This window comes from Plodia interpunctella, chromosome Z (assembly GCF_027563975.2).
Source record: "Plodia interpunctella isolate USDA-ARS_2022_Savannah chromosome Z, ilPloInte3.2, whole genome shotgun sequence".
NCBI classification, from domain to species: domain Eukaryota; kingdom Metazoa; phylum Arthropoda; class Insecta; order Lepidoptera; family Pyralidae; genus Plodia; species Plodia interpunctella.
This window is the reverse complement of record NC_071324.2, coordinates 972398-990042: the sequence shown is the minus strand read 5'-3', so window position 1 is coordinate 990042 and position 17645 is coordinate 972398. Positions and strand designations below refer to the sequence as shown.

The 17645-nt window shown below is 35.6% G+C and overlaps 2 protein-coding genes across 24 annotated transcripts in view; one reads left to right on the top strand and one right to left on the bottom strand.

The window, feature by feature from the left end:
- Positions 1 to 17645, top strand: part of LOC128683299 (uncharacterized protein) — a 171815-nt gene that overhangs the window by 93679 nt on the left and 60491 nt on the right. For all 23 annotated transcript variants that reach the window (XR_008406270.1, XM_053768761.1, XM_053768765.1 and 20 more), the window contains 2 exons: positions 1020 to 1173; positions 2674 to 2742. Coding sequence is in view for 22 of the 23 variants with exons in the window: in XM_053768761.1 (XP_053624736.1) it covers positions 1020 to 1173; positions 2674 to 2742 (223 nt within the window). In the remaining variant the exon portion in view is untranslated. The remainder of the gene's footprint in view (positions 1 to 1019; positions 1174 to 2673; positions 2743 to 17645) is intronic.
- LOC128683301 (uncharacterized) overlaps positions 4546 to 17645 on the bottom strand; it is a 38350-nt gene continuing 25250 nt past the window's right edge. The window contains exons 4-9 of the mRNA XM_053768784.1: positions 17009 to 17129; positions 11698 to 11791; positions 9182 to 9275; positions 7568 to 8185; positions 6558 to 6733; positions 4546 to 6207 (exon numbers count right to left, since the gene is read on the bottom strand). Coding sequence (XP_053624759.1) covers positions 6031 to 6207; positions 6558 to 6733; positions 7568 to 8185; positions 9182 to 9275; positions 11698 to 11791; positions 17009 to 17129 — 1280 coding nt within the window. The 3' untranslated portion in view covers positions 4546 to 6030. The remainder of the gene's footprint in view (positions 6208 to 6557; positions 6734 to 7567; positions 8186 to 9181; positions 9276 to 11697; positions 11792 to 17008; positions 17130 to 17645) is intronic.

The window sequence follows — 17645 nt, the reverse complement described above, 5'->3', positions numbered from 1 at the left end:
ACTCGGTTCGTAGAAAATCAGATGCGACCCGGAAATTTGTTCCTGTGGAAATTTTGAGCATCTTTTGACGGGTATACCGTCTCCACTTGCACATTAACTTCCTTGAAATCTGTATTCTCCGAGCGAAGCAGTGGCAACTTCTATTCAAACTCTAACCAACGTTATTTAATAACTGCGCTAACTAGCACACGTAGAAAATTTGGGTTTGGCATAACTTTTGCTACCTAATTTAAATTTTGGTGATTGTTTTCCGTAGCCATTTTTTTTAAAAGGCCAAAACATATCGTCGGCAAGGTTGCCTTTTGTAGAAAAACTTGTCATGCATCTGGATGTTCCAATTTAATTGGCAGAACTGGAGATGGTATGGTTCTAATTTAGATATTATTAAAATTGTCTTCATTATAGCCGATCATTCTTACTTTATTATGGGGATATATACAAAAAAATATTAGCTTTTATTAAAAAACGAAGTCTCGCCTTCATGAGGTCTTCGTCTATATGCGTTAAAAGAATTGAGTTGTTCGTTAAAACAACATTTCAGTCATCCTACGTATATTAACAGGACTTGGCACGAACCTCTTATATCTTACTGTTTCCAATGGAGATAATTTCATTGTTGTTAGTAAATTAGGGTTATAAAAAAATGATATCATTCGGTCATTCTTTATTCTTTACCAAAATTATTTGAACTGCTTTCGTCAATAATTTAAGAACGTTGTTCTTGTCGACAGAGCAGCCTCCATTTACATCCATCCTCTTTCATCCAACTGATCAATGAATGAATAGCCTTCTTGAATTCCTTCAATCGAGAATTTCAGAAAATTGCCGTGTCGTGTCGTGTACCAAACAACTTTCCTCTACTTGATACATATCACCCATATTCGGTGACTAGTCATTATGTCCCCAAGGGTACCGAGCTGCAAATCAAAACCACTTGATATAAGATTCACTTAATGTTATTAATTTTGAAAAAGCTCCTGAGACTAAGTACCTGGTTTGAATCCGTTTCTTCTTTCCAGGGCACATCTTCGGGACATCAGGGATCGCTCGGTGCTGCGTCTGTTCGAAGCCACCGACATCGGAGGGGGCGCCTTCCCTGGGGCGGTGGGCGTGGGGTCCTTAGCAATGCCCCCTGGTGCTTCCGGTTGCTCTGGCCCGTCTAGTTGGGATCAGGTAAGGGTAGTTTTCTAATCAAAGGATTTTAGATTACAAGGCTTAGATAACTTACTTTTTTTACTGTCAGAAACAGTAAAAGTGAGCTCCTCAGCTTTTCATGCTTCGTGTTCTTTTTGCGAATCTCAATCATGTATAAGTGCACAATACACCCAGAACCGCAGACATCTGTGATCACGAGTATCACTTATTAGTACAAGTAGTAGGGAATCGAACCCTGCATCAAACATCAAGAGAAGATATCGCACATTTTCAGAATCGATTCTGTTGATATTAACAACATGCGCTAATTAATTTACTTCGAAACGACAATGCGACAACCCGATACTAATTGGACAATCATCGGATCTGGTTTATAATAGGAAGGGAAAACTTCGCACATTTGTTTCATTAAAAAAATTTCAGAGTACGTGTCATACGTTTGTATAACTCCAGAAGTGATCACTGCTGACTAACAGTATTCCTGGCTAATTACATAATAACCATTACATTTTTTGAACGAAAAATATAGTATCTCATTCGGTTTGAAGTGAGCTGGTGCTTGTGCGGAGTTTGTTGATGAAAAAATCAACATTGCTGGACTTTATGAGGTCCCTTGCAAACAAATTTTACTGCACTAATGAAATTGTTTCCTGACTCGTGAAACTGTACGATATTAAATGCCGTTTATCGTTTAAAGTTTAAAATATATGGAAATTTACATTTAAATATGCGTAATAAGTTCGTGGCTAAACACAAACTGCGACGCAATCATTATCTCCATTCCGGACCCAAGGCACCCAGCGAAGTAAATGCGGTGCCACGGGAATTTTGATTCGGATCCGTAACATCCCCAAGTCAATTAGGTGCAGTGCTTTTAAATATAAATACTTGGCATTGAAAACGATAACAAATTACTAGGTACAAAAATAGCTATAAATACAAATTATTCCTAAAATTAAATTGATGTAGTTTGGTGGCCAATTGACCCTAGCATAAAGCCAGCGCACTGAGGACTGTAGCGCTGATATTCCGTAAATCCCTCTAATTGGGTGACAGTACCGACAACACAGATAAAAGTAATATTGTGCTCAAATGTAAATAATATTCAGAACAATAACATTTTATAGAACAACATATTATCACGAAAGTCTTAAAAGTGAAACAAACAGTTGTTGAAGGAAAAAACATAAATTTCAAGGTTGAACTCCTCAATCACTTTTTTCCATTACGTTTTCGTAATCAATGCTTAATATTTTTTATCGTTTTATCGTATATTTTCGCACAGAACACAGAAATAGCGCGGTGCAACACTTCATACGATACCTCACTTGATGGAGTGTCCATCTTGCTTCCGTTCATCAGATTTGAGAACCTTGGCTTACCTAGAACACTTTATTGTCGTTTCTCTAATAAAAGACGTGTTACGATACGCGGGGCTGAGGCAGACGAATGAGGATGCGGTTGCTGCGTAACATTTGCGTGTCCTTCTTTATATTTAATGTTATTTTGTTTCTTCAGGACCAGAGCTACTTTAGCGAGCCGGAGATTGACTCGGAGTACCATCACCAGCATGTCCACAAGTCGAAGGTAAGTTTTGGAGATTCATCTTCAAGTTATCAAGTAAAAGGTAAGTTCTAGAATCCGCGCGGAAAGAGAAATGACGTGGCTTTGTGGAAGAGAAGTGAAGCAAATTTGTTTGTACACTAGCTGTGCAGTGCACCATTGTGTACAAAAACTCATTATCTAGTGTGGCATGATTTGTTAAAATGTTGTTTTTAATTATCGCTAAGAAATAAAAGAAATTAATAAAAATGTGAGGTGACGCAGGCGTGCCTTGAGATCTTACTGTCAGCCAGCCAATAAACACTCTTGATAACAATTTACGAGCAATTTGTTGTAAACCGGTTCATAAAGATCGTTAGCATTTTTAGACCGCATTGAACTCGCGCACAATCTACCACGGTAGAATCAAGAGTGTGCGTAGTCCGATTTGGCTTTTTACATCTAACCATCGAATCGACTCGCAGTGTGCCATTGTGACGCAACGACGTCCATACCGCAAAGTGATTGGTTCACTGCGTCTCACTTCGACCTCAGAGCACGGAACGTCAACGAGTGACGTTCCGTGCTCTGCATGTGGTAGAACCAGAGCTCAGTGTGGATAGGTATGTTTCAAACGAATTGAAATACAGCCGGGTTCGACGGCTTTCCTCTGATTCGGAAGGCGTGCGAGCCGATTCGAAGATGCCAAATTCCGAAGCTCGGATGATCTCGAGACAACACATTTTTGATCGCCGATCCAATGGCTTTGCATGAACCATTATGAACGTTAACAGTGAGACAATAAGACACATATTCTGAAAAACGAATGCGAAGATAAGGTTTATGTATTTCTGGGAGGATATTTGTATTATCATCACCACCATCAGTCTAGATTTTGGCCATTTCCTATTGTATAAATGATGGCTCGTGGTGCAGTGGACTGTAATTTTTTATAGTTTTTCGGAGCCGGTTAAATAAATGTGTTTAAATTACTTGGAAGCACTTTTTATTGGCACGAAAGACAAAGGGGAAGAGAAAACATTTTTAAATGTGTAATAAATAAAAATATAATTTAGTGTTGGGATTTCCAACAACTATTTTATGTACATTTGCACCCCATTAGACATCATCAATATATCAAATGAAATAAACAAGTTAATTACTATTGCCAATATAATAAAATTGACATTAATCGCAGTGGCTCTATGTCACTTCTCTTTCCGCACAGACTTTTAGACGGACCTAGGATAGTTCATTCCTCTTCTCCTGTCAGCAATGCAGTGCTGAGGTAACCGTTTAACTTCAGGTACGTACTGAAGACATCTGGATTTTTTATATAAAAGACAAATTGGTACAGTCAACAGAATTTAACTTTAAATGAGTGATTAATTGAGCCGTGGTTAAGATGCGCCTGTGAATGAAGGTCCCAGGTTCGAATTTTACTTGTGAATCGCTGGTTGACAGTTTAGCTCATTAGATACACTCGTAAAAATTAGATGCGTTAGTTTGGAGGACTTGAATGAAATCTGACACACATTAGCAAGCAAACATTGCTATTACCGCGGCATAAGAAACTTGAATCTTGACAATCTGTTGGCTGTGCTTGTATGTTTTTAGATGCTGACATCAACATTACTGAAGCAATTATGTACTTTTATAGTACGCTGTATTTTCTGAAGAACTGAAAATAAGATTCACACACCGGTATTTGGAGATTCACCTGTTATTTGATGGGTCTACAAAAAGAAGTACTTAAAATATTCCTTGAAATTCTAAGTACTTCACATTTTTGTGGCAACTTTTAACGCTTTAGCGATGTTTTGTGCTTTGGAGTAAATAAGAGCAGTCTAATTATAAAGAGTTTATTTAAAAAATGGTAACAATTTTATATGGAAACCTTAATAATAAACTATAAAATAATGTACGATTACTTCATTACGTATATTCCATCGAAATGGGAATGGAAATAATAGTGTTTTTTATCAATTTGTTTTACAAAAATGTGGTAGACTCCGGATTGGTAATGCGTGGCGTTTCACGTTTATTGTATGAATTTGTATCGGGTACATGCGCGCGAACTCTGTGAAACTATATTTCATGCGGTAAACGCCCGCAGCTACCTTGTTCCTAAGCTTCCTTGCTAAGTTGTCCTTCTTCGACTTATTATTATAAGTAGTATTCGTACTCAATCGACTTCATAAAGAATAATTTTATTTATGAATTATATTACTCAACAAATTTCAACCGAGATAATACAAGAGCGACAGTCATTCTACAGCATTAAAAAATTACAAGGCAACAACAAGATGCGCCATTACGTGTTTTTGCTCAGAGAAACTTCAAGGAGTATAAAATAGAAGTTACCAATATTAAGACTAAAATAAATTACTACTCGCGATGGCAAGCACAAATCGTCACATTGACTAATTAAAAAAAAAGAATTTAAACTAGCAGCCTCTAGTGAAGTAATTTTTGGCCACACTGATTTGCTTATTATTATCAAAATCCTACGATATAAGACATAAATCATTGCTTAACATATGATACGAATTGCATAAAAATAGTTTATAAAGAGGACAAAATGGATTTTCTATTAAATGGGTTTGCACAGTTAATTGATGCGGTTTACGAACGTTTCAATATTCAGTGCTTAAATTTACATTTGTTAATAATCCATTATGAGCCTGATGGTATCGATAAAGCCACATCGATGGAAATATAATATAATAATCTCTTTCTATGGCATTTTATAGGTGATATTATATTTTGAGTTCGCCGTAAATTCGATATTTTTTCTGCGACTCACAAATTCTCAAAAGTCCAGTTGCATTACTCAAGATGATATATCTGATATAAATGAATGAATGACGTGAACAAAGCTATGGACTCACGAAGCCCTAGTTTTGCCGGTTCGTATTGAACAATGTACCACATTCAATGATCGATGATTGCGAAGTCTGACGGGTCTTTTGTCATTTTGTTCGGGACGCTGCTACCTAGGATCATTTGAACAAATATATTATAGACATTAGGTAGTCACTGTCCTACAATGCGACAAACGATTTTTATCAGAATATACACACACAAACTTCACATTTCACTTTTGTACACAGCAAATTCCACTGACAATTTGATCTCATTTTTTTTTGCAACGTTTTTCATTTGCGACATATAACATTCCGGAACTCAAACAGTACGAAACTTTGAAACTCTGCAATTCAAATAGAATACGACAAACGGTATTGTAAATACGAATGCTTTGTGATACAAAACAGAAATAATCTCTTTCTATGGCAACCTTTTAAGATTAGTCAGTGGAGTTCTCGTCTAATATTATTTAAACGCTTTACATATCGGCAGTCCCTTGTAGTAGTGTGCTCCATTGTACAACTTCTTCGGGGTTGACCTCCAGGACAGCACTAGGGCCTTCTTGAAGGGTTCTAGGGCACAACCGCTGCATACTTGCATCACTGCCTTCACTTCTGCTTCGGCTGGTTCTCTTTCATCTACCTGTAAAGTTGAGTTGATATCGTTATATAGATAACTTACGACTCTGGTTTCGTTCTTAAGGATCAGTTTCCTAATCAGTATAATTGTTATTGCTTTGACTATGTCAATTTTTTCAATTCAATTAACAATCTAGTAGGCAGATGGAGATACAACATCACCTATATATCCATTACGGAATAGACAGAGTCACGAGTCGCGAAACTCGAGTGACACGTCAAACTGGACAAGTATGGTGGAAGGAATTTACTTTGAATAGTCAATTCGATTTTCCAAGGATTGATTCCTGAAGATCCAAACACTAATAAGAAAAATATCTATGGTATAAGGATAAGAAAAGGTGGGACTCTTACCGTCTGTTTCTGAACATTCTGCACCGGCAAGTTGCCGACGACTCCAGCGAGGCCGTTCAGCAATGACTGCTGGAACAGCTCGTCATCAGTATCGGGCTCCAGGTCAGCGCTGAGTAACGCCTCGTCCACTATCGAGCCGTCCGACAACGCTATTAGACCGCGCTTGTCTTTCTTTCCTGCAACATTTTAATTAAACTTGATGTTATCGATCAATTAAGAGTCTTTATCTTTCAAACGACAACTAGTCGTTATCTTTCAAAACGCCGGTTTCACCATCTTTAGATTATCTAATTTCCAAATTATTTTCTCAGTACTCACACCAAATAACTATCTATTTTTTTTTTTCATAAAAAGATCCTAAATCTATTTACAGTCAAAAGTACAATATCGTCAAAATCTATTTGCAGTAAAATTTCAAATATTTCATTAGACGAACATAATATCTTATTAATTATATTTCGAGTCCAAAATCCATTCAAAATTATAATTACGACAAGACAATATTGGAAAAGTTTGCCGAAAACTGCCTACTCTATTTTGTAGTTATCAATAAATAGCACGATATCCGCAACGTTGAGTGAAAGCCTAATAGAACGCTTTTCATTTCGAAATAACTGAAGATTAGTGATCGAGAATTTAGTGTTGATCACTTATGGCTATCTTAATTTTATAAGTTATTAGTTTAAGACATGGTTACTTTTCACTTTACAAACTCACAATAACATCTTCTTGTTAAGTTTAAGATAAGCACTCGCACCTACAATGTTGGCAATAAATGAAAGTCAATGTTTCTGTACTAAGGTGAAGAAAGTTTCGCTGAGTTATGGCCTTTTTGCCTTGCATACAGATTTGTTTAATTGTATGTTTTTTTTATTACAAGACTAATCTGTTATTTCTTTGGTGTCTGTGGCAAATCAAGTAAACGAATTATCTATCTAACTTTTTTATCTGATAATGGAATGGAAACGTGACTAAAAAATGAATTTCTACACTATCTTTAAATGGCATACCTGATTTCGCTTCCTCAGCCAGCTCTTTTTCTGGATTGTCCCTCTTATCACGTTTGTTTGAATCTCTCTTGTACAGACCATGAGGTGCCGTATCATCAATATATTGTACATTAGCTGGGTTGAGTAATGACCCCGACAGAAGCACCGTTGTCCCTTTCGACGGCCCAAGAGATTGGCTGTAACTAGTCACTGGCCTTGGTCTTCCTACAGACACTAAAGGTCTTCCAACGGTACTGAGTTCAGCTGGTTGTATGCTGTTAATAAGCTGTTCTGATACGATTCTGTTGCCTATTGGTAATTGACCGTTGATGTAAGGTTGTTGGATCTGGATTCCATTGGGAAGTTGCACTGGAACCATCATTTGCTGTTGGACTCCAGCTAAATTGAGAGTAGGGTTTCGTTGGATCTGTCCTCCGATGAGGAAGTTTCCGTTGCCGATGGGAGTGGCTTGCGGTGGTGGGGGCTCCGTGGCGGGTTCCGTGGCGCTTTCTATTGGGGTGCCGTCGTGTTTGAAGTGGTGTGCGTGGTGATGTTTGTGGTCTTTGTGGGCCTTGCCGGCGGTCAGTGCCACGTGGTACATCTGCAGCATTGTTATTTCTCCTATCAGACCGGGTTTTTCTGTGAAAAAAATATGAATTAGTTTGTGTATCAGTTTGGTAGGAAATCATTATGACCTTGGAACCAACAGACAAATTAGATTATTATTATGGTTTGTAATTTCAATTCTTCGACACTTTGTAATTAAATTCATACTTTAGTGAGATAAAATCAAAGGTTTAACAATTTATTTGGTACCCAACCATATCTCATAACACGAATTATTTTTTCGTATTTTTCTAACGCAAATTCTTCAGCTGTGTTTTATTCCTGAAATACTTAACTATATTTATAAGGCCTCTTATATAATGTACTTTTATCTCCGTCTCATATAATATGGCCGGCCATACCATACTACCCTTTACAAAAATGTATCTAGAATTCGTTATACCAAGCAAATAAAAAAAAAAGGTGAAACCCCACCGTGTTTTCCACCTTTCACATTCACGGACGCTCGCTCATCGACATTCGATATGCTCGTATTGAATCCGGCTCGTTTTTTAAACACCGGCTTCCGATATTCAGCCACGAGAACCCCGCTTTCATAGGACACGAACGAATTTATAAAATAAAAGTTTTTACTCAAACATTTTCCCTTACATTTTCTTTTACGATTATGACAATCAAATGTTTTTAATGTATTTTATACTGATATAAAGGTCGTCTGAATGCGCTAAGCTATATACTACACCGATTTAAAAATATATTTCTTATATACTTCGGGACTATTCCGGCGTACTAGTGACTATTATCAAACAGTTATTGATATAGAATGATGGATAGATGAAGAAGGCTGTATAGACATAGAAAACCATTTACTTATTTTAACCATGATAACCAAATTTAACAATAGCCATGTACAAATATTGATAGTTGCCATCTAATTTGAAGAGCAATTGAACGCTTTAAAATCGAATTAAAATCCAAGTTCTATATCAATATCGAAAAAAATCGAAAATTATTATCTTCAACTCTGTTACAAGGAATACTTATAGTATAGGTTGTGTATGTACTTACTGATCACTGGTGTCTGTCCATCTTTGGTGTACAAGAACGATTGGTCTTGTCCTGTGACCGCCACGCCTCCCCCTTTGATGATATGACCGACAAGCTGTAAAAATATTTATATTAACGTGCGTAAAAAACGCAAAGTACGCCCTTTGGTCTAAAAGTCAACTGACTCCCAAAGCGCAGGTGAAGAAGAAGAATATGCAACAACATCGCGGCCTTTTCATATTTTGAGAAATTGCGTTACATATACAAATGAAAGGTCTGTAATTATTTTCTTAAATGGGTAACAAATATCCTTTGACTGGTAAGCGGCGGTTTTTAAGCCATCCTCGTTAGCTTCGTTAGCGGCTTTCTGTAACGTATTCTAATCAGCGTAAATATATTTTTTGCATAACACAACATTAATGAGGTTACTCACATATACCAGGTGTTGTTGAGCGTATAAGCTTGTTAGATCTCAAGTCTGACAAACGTAGAAGTTTCCTTGTTAACAATCTCGAGTTGATACATAAAATGTTTAAATTTTTTCCCTTTGAACAACAAATGTTTCTTGTTGCGGGTGTTTTGAAAAACAAACATTATTTAAAACAAGTATTCTTCTTAACAAACATTCTTAAAAACAAGTATTATTCTTCGTAATATTTCCTTTGATCAAGACAAAAGCTCAAAGATAGGAAGCTGAATGCTGACTTCTTTTGAAATCCTCTCAAACGAGATTATTTTCTCTTAGAATAATGATATAAATATAGAAAATATTATGGCAAGCAGAAATGGGTTGTATTTCGTACTTCTTCGAAATTATTTTATCATTTTCTTGAAATCACTGTGGAGACGAAGTTGAGACGGTAAAGATTTTATTATAATTTTGACTTGGTTTTATACATTGAAAGAATAAATCCTTACGAATCGTTAGATCATATAGCATTTTATTTATTTAAACTCATGAAATAGGTACCTACTAATTCCACGTTTAAACTCGAAACATTACATAGACTTATAATGTCACAAGACATAACTCTGAATGTAATTAAAAAAGGTATTGTATCGAAAGTAAAGTCGGTTTACAAATAAATCTGCATGAAATATGCTCGGGTTTAATTTTTATTGTAAATGCTAAAACTTTTACAAACATTTTGTTACGAGATAAATGAACAACGTATGTTTTGCGCTATGAAATATGAAAACTATATGTCATGTAAAGACATTACACAGTATTACGAATTTAAAAGGCCGGCGACGCAATGAATATTCTTTTATTTCGTATGGGCCGTATCCGCTCACACTCGTAATGTCAACTTCTCAAAATGACAACCCCGCGCAAAAGTTTGTACAGATTGATAAGCATATCTGACTTGATAACAAGATTTCGATGGTACATTAGACGTGAAAATGATATTTCAAAATGACTTTTGGAACTTTTACATTTTGATTCGGGCCAGATATAATTTTCAATTATAGCTGGAAACCATTTTGTGGCACATATGATGTTGTTGTTAACATTATATATATATGAACTTGTAAAATCAATATCACACAATTTCTTACAAATATTTATTTTTTCTTTCGTTGAATTTTAAATTACCAAGAATTTACTTTATGCGACTTTATTGTAAATATTCCTGTATCTTCTAAATTACAAATGAATCCCAATTATGTAAAACAAATTCTTGAATATATAATATTAAGTGTAATATAAATGGGTCGTTTTTTTCCGGTTGTCATTTTGAGAGGTTGACGTCATGAGTTGATACGGCGTATGCAATTAACATCCAACTGAACTCGAAGCACGATATGGAAATATGAACTCTATGCTCTGTACCTTAAAAGAGAATTTTCAAATATGTTGAAAGCAAAAGCTAAAACGAATAGTCCCCGAATTGTTCATATTAAGACGAGTTATAGCGGTGTCGTGTTAGTATCGAATAGATATAATTTAAATATATATTTATAGATATAATTGAGTATGCATTTGCACCTCCCAAATATATAATGCCCTTACGGCCCGTCCCGGTTTCGCTCGGGTGAAAACATAATAAATTATACACCTAAACCTCCTCACCTCCAAACCTAAACTCCTCAGGAAACACACTATCTCTTGGTGAAAACCGCATGAAATTCCGTGCAGTAGTTTTTGAGTTTATCGCGTACAGACAGACAGACAGACGCGGCAGAGGACCTTGTTTTAGATTGAGGATTCGCAGCCACATCCCCCATCATATTGCATACAAGTAAATCAAGTTATTTTTCATCTACTTGCATATTGACTACTGGCATGCCATTACACATTCCAGTAGCTGACGCCGGTGGCTGGCATGCCAGTGCGTTCTATTGACGTACACAGGGTGACATTTTTTATACATTGCCATCATTCTGTCTACATGCTCAGTCCATGATACTTATATGATCATAATACATATTTTTTTTATATGGGAGTAACCCCTAAATTGCGAAACAATGTCACCCTGTATTCCCATATGTCGTTCCCACCTTAATAGGCGCAGAACATACAATAAACAACTCACCCGGTTATGGAAGCCTCGGCCCACCCTCTCAGCGTTCACCCAGATCTGCCACTCACCCGTCTTGCCGTTCCAGGACTGGCAGGAATGGTACCACCTGGAACACGAGCAAAGTTTTAATTAAACCATCAGCTGCAGGGTTTTAAACCTATCTAGCTATCACGGCGACGACCACGTGAACTTTCCCATGGCGAGCACTTTTTTATTCAGAATGAAAGGTAATTTGTAACGAAATGTGAGCGAATTGTCAAGTAAATTTGTTGAGTAGATGTTGGGCGAACAGATAATAAACAAAATCACTTTCTCATTTATAATTATTAGAAGTGGCATAGTAACATGTCAAGAAGTGCTTGCCGTGAAAGAAGAATCTTACTGTAAAAAGTGACGTCACTGGTCCTTTTGAAGCTCAGTCCTTTTGTAATAAAAAGAATCTTAAGCAGTTTTTCTCGCTGTGTCCATTAAAGGCCTTTGGTAGGACAAAACTTTCGCGCTTTTGTTTTTGATTTGAGCTTTCGACCAAAGCTTTATGTCGAGCTTCCCTTTAGTTGTTGGCTGTCCAATGAATTAAGTATGGGAACCCAGCCTTTCATTTACGAAGTAGGTCATTGGTTTTATTGTAAGTAGGTATTTTATGTTAAAATTATTGAGTTGGTGAATACAAATTACACGGTTTTTTCGTTCAACTTCGTATGATTTACATTACATGATGACGTCAAAAATGTACTCAAAAGTGAGTTACTGCCTACTACCAATGCGAAGCAACAAAATTCACCACAGCCTTTTCCCCAAATACATCAATAAACAAATGTGGATCTTATAAGTATCAATAGTTAATCTGGTCTGGTCTGGTCTTATAAGTATCGATTGCAAACGAGAGATCTTTCCATTCATTTTTCTATGAATAGAATTAGAAAGTTGGGCATTAAACAGATGTAAACATCTATATATATATATATCTGCGTGATTTGTCCTTATATATTTATTTATTATTATTATTTATTATATAATAAGTTAAATGTCGTATAGTACACAGGACTTATAAAGAGATTCTTTGTACAAAAAGTTTTCACTTTGTAAATTTCGATTGATTTTTTTATTAGGTACAAACAAATGTAACAAAAATTACGACAGTTATGATAATTTAAAACCTGTAAAAAAATACTGGTTCCATGCTGCACGCGATTCGACCGATTATGTAGGTCTAGTTTTAAATCGAGTTAATTCTCAACGATTACAAAAACGTAATCGATCATGATTAGAGTTAAATGTGTAATTCCTTTTCATGCGTCATTGAAAAAATGTTATTATGTGTGTTTTTTGCTTTAGTGAATACGTTGTTTTGATTAATTGAAACAGATTAATATTGTATTACTCCTCAATTTAATTTAAACTTTTTTCACCATTTTTGTTGTGGCGACTATGCAAATCAATTTACGCAATTACAAATAGGCCAGATTAGATTTTGGTACTGTCTAATGCTTAATATACTGCACTGTAGAAACATCTCTCTCTCTCTCTCTCTCTCTCTCTTTCTCGTTCCGTATTCTTCGCGAAAAGCCACGTAGCCGGGGACACCGTGAAATGTAAACCTCACAATTTGGATCCTTAATACCTGTTTAATAATAATTCGATTGTTTCCCATCAACTGCCAAGGCTATGTACAGCATCTACCGGAGGATATGCTCTCAGTAGCGGAACCACCATAGATAAAATTGATATATTTTATCTATGAAAACTATCCAACACATATCATTCGTATTTTTTTTCTAGTCGCTCGGGAAACTGCACTGTTTCGTTAATTAAATTTAAACAACTAACATGAGACTACGGCAGTGGCATTCGCTTCTGGCTCTGATCGGGTTCCTAAGTTAAAAATACAGATAATATTTTCTATATCAGCCTGTCATGCACAGTAAAATGAGATCCAGTTCGAACGAGTGGAGTGAAATGGAATTTTTCTATTATCACTGGAAGCAATTAAAATGTTCTTTTATTGAAATATTTAAAAGTAAACACAATCTTGTTTTCTTTTGTTGATCTATGGTATTCTATCGTAATCTCTATTATTATAAAGAGGTAAGCGTTTGGGAGTTTGTACGTTTGAGGTGGGTAATCACCGAAACTACCGAACCGATGTCAATAATTCTTTCACCATTAGAAAGGTACATTATCAAAGATTATTATAGGCTATATTTTATCTCAAAATTCACACGGAAGCGAAGCCACAGGCAACATCTAGATGTATTTCATATTTTTAACAAACGAACCTTGTCCGGTCTCCTATTGAATAATCCTACCGGTGAATTTTCAATTCTAATATAATTTCGTGTGCGAATGTTATGTTTACACGTGAGGAAATAAAAAAAATATATATTTTCACAATAGATGTGGCAATCACAATTAAAATGTATGAATGAGCTTCATACATTTTAATTGTGATTGCCAATGATAAATGCGCTCAATAAATGCCGTATGTTTAACATTATTTGTACGTAAAAAAGCTGTTTTTATTCGCCCTCATATCGAATAGTGTGTCGATAGAAAGAGGAACAGAAAATAAAGGCTGATCTGTGCTGTGATACACGGGACATTGCATAGTGGTCGATACTGACAGGACACTGGACTTAAACACAATAGACACTCGTACAGTAGACATTGTAACAGACGTACAGACATTGTCAGGCGTTATTCTACTTTAGAATTTCTGTTTTTTTTTTAGCAAATAGGAAGTAATAAATTAATCTATCAAATTATATACTTTATGTGAAATGAAACTAATATTTGTGTATCTATTAAATATTTAAGTTAACTTTGACCGATGTCCATTTAACTTATCTCTCACAATCTTTACATGTTGCACTCGGGGCTGTGTCACCCATAGGCCGGTGTCAGCTTAAAAATAAAGTTCTTTTGGGAATGCTTTGTTTAGACATGATATTTTTTTTATATATGAAGATATGAAGTGGTTCTATGCTAAAGCGTACACTTCCTCATATGGATGAGGGAGTGTACGCTTTAGTATAGAACCCTTATAGAACCTTACAGAACCCTGGATAACGGGGTTATCCATCGAAATATAATAACTGATAGCATAACTCGTCTTTTTTGTGCAATCGATTAAACTTTACCTCCCCGTAACATATGTTATACCTAAGTAACTTCAAAGGCAAGAGAAGCAGGGTAAAGTAAGTTTAAGCAACGACCATCAGCGTGGGCGAGTGTTAAATTTTTGTTTGTGTGACGTTCCTTTTTTGGGTAAATAAAAAAAAAAATAGGCGATGGCACTCCTCCACACGTCAAATTAGTTGTTCAAATAAAATTTTGAAATAAACTTGCAATTAAAATAAATGAAAAGGCCATTACATTTTATTAAGTTTACTGTTCGAAAAATGTGTTTCTACATAGTAATTTTGAGTATTTTCATTGACATGATTATAAAAAAAGTAAATATTAAAATTATGCCAAAACATTTCAACACACGCATATTATGCAATTTTAATGTTGTGATTTGTAATTGGCCTTGAGCATAAAGACCGCGATCTACATACAGCCGTATCTTCTTATTAATAATGCCATTGTAACCGGCAAAGAATTTGGAATAATGAATATAATATATTGAAGTTATAATCACTGGAACACAAAGGTACGAACGTGATTTGAAAACAATAAATTGTTTCTTTTAAATTTTGAATTGAGTACCGAATTATTTTAAGTTTCGATATATTTCTTCAAATGTTTAACAGTCTACTGAAAAGAAAGAATGTATTCGATCACTGACATACTTCCGTATTGGAGTAAGCTTCGACAACTCCATAAAAACAATGTGTATATTATACATAAAAATAATCCAAAGCCGCGAGGGTTTCCGTATGCTGACCTCCAAACTTCAATTCGAAAATGGCACCCCATGATGATACGAGATGTATTTTGGCGCCATCTGTATACATGCATGTTTCACACGTTTAGTTAATAGTATATAGCCTATAGTTACAGAGTCCCATAGAACTTTATCCAGATGGCGCCAAAATATTTGACACGTTTATCGTCTTAATATTTTTTTTTGTGGTTGTTACAAAGTAACTAAATAAATGTTTACAAATAAATTAATGTTTTCATAAGAATCTTCTTTCATGTTTTCTTACAAACAAACAATAATTCCTCAACGATTTTTCCACAAAAACAAGTAATATTTACACTTTCTAAGAATTTCTTCTATTTTCCTGTTTGGTATAGAGCATTTATGTCCCTTTGATCTTAAAGAGTGTTATTTGATATTATTGCTGTACAATCAATAAAATAAATTTCTGAGCCTTAGAGATTTATCCAAAAAGAGTTTCAGCATTTTCTTTGGAGATCTAGGTTCCCTTCCCAACAGGGCGTTCTGCAGGGCATTTTGCATATCTATCACAAAACCTCAACGTCACTCTTGTGAAAATTTATTGACGGAAATAATATTTTATTTGTACGTAACTTTCACCCGTTGAAAACCGGGTATGGTCGCTAGTCTCTTTTGTAAAATAGTAGGCAAACGAACATGCGGTTTGCCTAATTATATTTGCAAACATCACAGTAGCATGAGCCACATGGCGTCACTGACTTTCAAATGATTACAGAACGAAAAATGAATTTTTAACAAGCAAGATATATTTAATAACGTAATAGTATAGGTTCTACATGTGTTAATAAATACGCCCGCGTCATATTATGTATTATCATTATGCTATCACGAATTATATAATAAACAGTTGGGGCACGCAATCGGAGTCAAGAGCGGCCCAGTTTGCTGAGATGGCGTGGCGTTACTTTCATTTTCTCGGCATGTGTGGAGTTGCCGGTTCGTAATTCCAGCGGATTAAACTCGGAACACACGGTTGCGTATGGTTCCGCCCTATAATACGACATATCTTTCCGTCATAGTCTTAGCTGCTGATAGGCAATAATGGCAATTCCCAATGAGGATTAACTTCAGGCAGGTTTAAAATCCCAGCCGAAAATTCAAAATTTTAAGGTTATTTTTTACGCTTTGCGGCGCGCGGCGTCACAGGTCCGAACATACGGAAGACCCCCCATAAATATTTTTCTTTAATATCTCCTACGCGCAGACATAGCATATTACGGTTTTATTATAGGTAGAAAATTAAATAGTATATAAAAGAAAATAAAAAAAAATATTTTTTTAGTTTATAAACAATTGTGGCCAAATGGTAATGTTATAATGGACCATTCCAAACAATATGTGTTGTACATAATCGATGCGCAATTTTAAAGCAATTTCCAAAACGTCATAAATTGTACAGAGAAAATTGAGACTTACGTGTTCAGCTTCAAGGGGTAGTTTAGCCTGAAGAACGTCTGGCCGTGCACGGCCATGCTGAAGTAACTCGCCTCGTTGGTATTGGATATCCACGCCAAGATCTCCTTGGGACTGTCTTCAACTGTTGATGGAAATTAGGTACATTTTATAAATTGAAATCTAAATTCTTTTTTTAAATATTTTTAATTCGATTCGAATCACCAACCACCACAATAGAATTAATTTTTTGTAGTTCGGTAGAGCCTTTATTTTGTCCTTACGAACATAGTTTAGAAGTAGGTACTTATTACTAACAAAACTTGAGTCATTGTTACTCGCCATACATACATTCATGTTCTAGCAAGTGAAAAACATAAAAAAAAAAACTTGTCCTTTTCTTTCACTCAAAATTTACTGGACGTATTGTTATGAAATTTGGTACACGGACAGAATATAACCTGGATTAACACATAGGGTACTTTTTATCCCGAAATTCTCACGGGAGCGAAGCCACGGTGTGCAGCCAGTTTTACATAAAAATATCATAATCAATTTTATTATCAAAGTGAATTTCCCGGCCAGTCTTTCATTCCTTTTTAAAGGTTTTGCTTTCAAGCAAAGTATGGTAATAATCCGCCCAAATTAATTTTTGAACAAA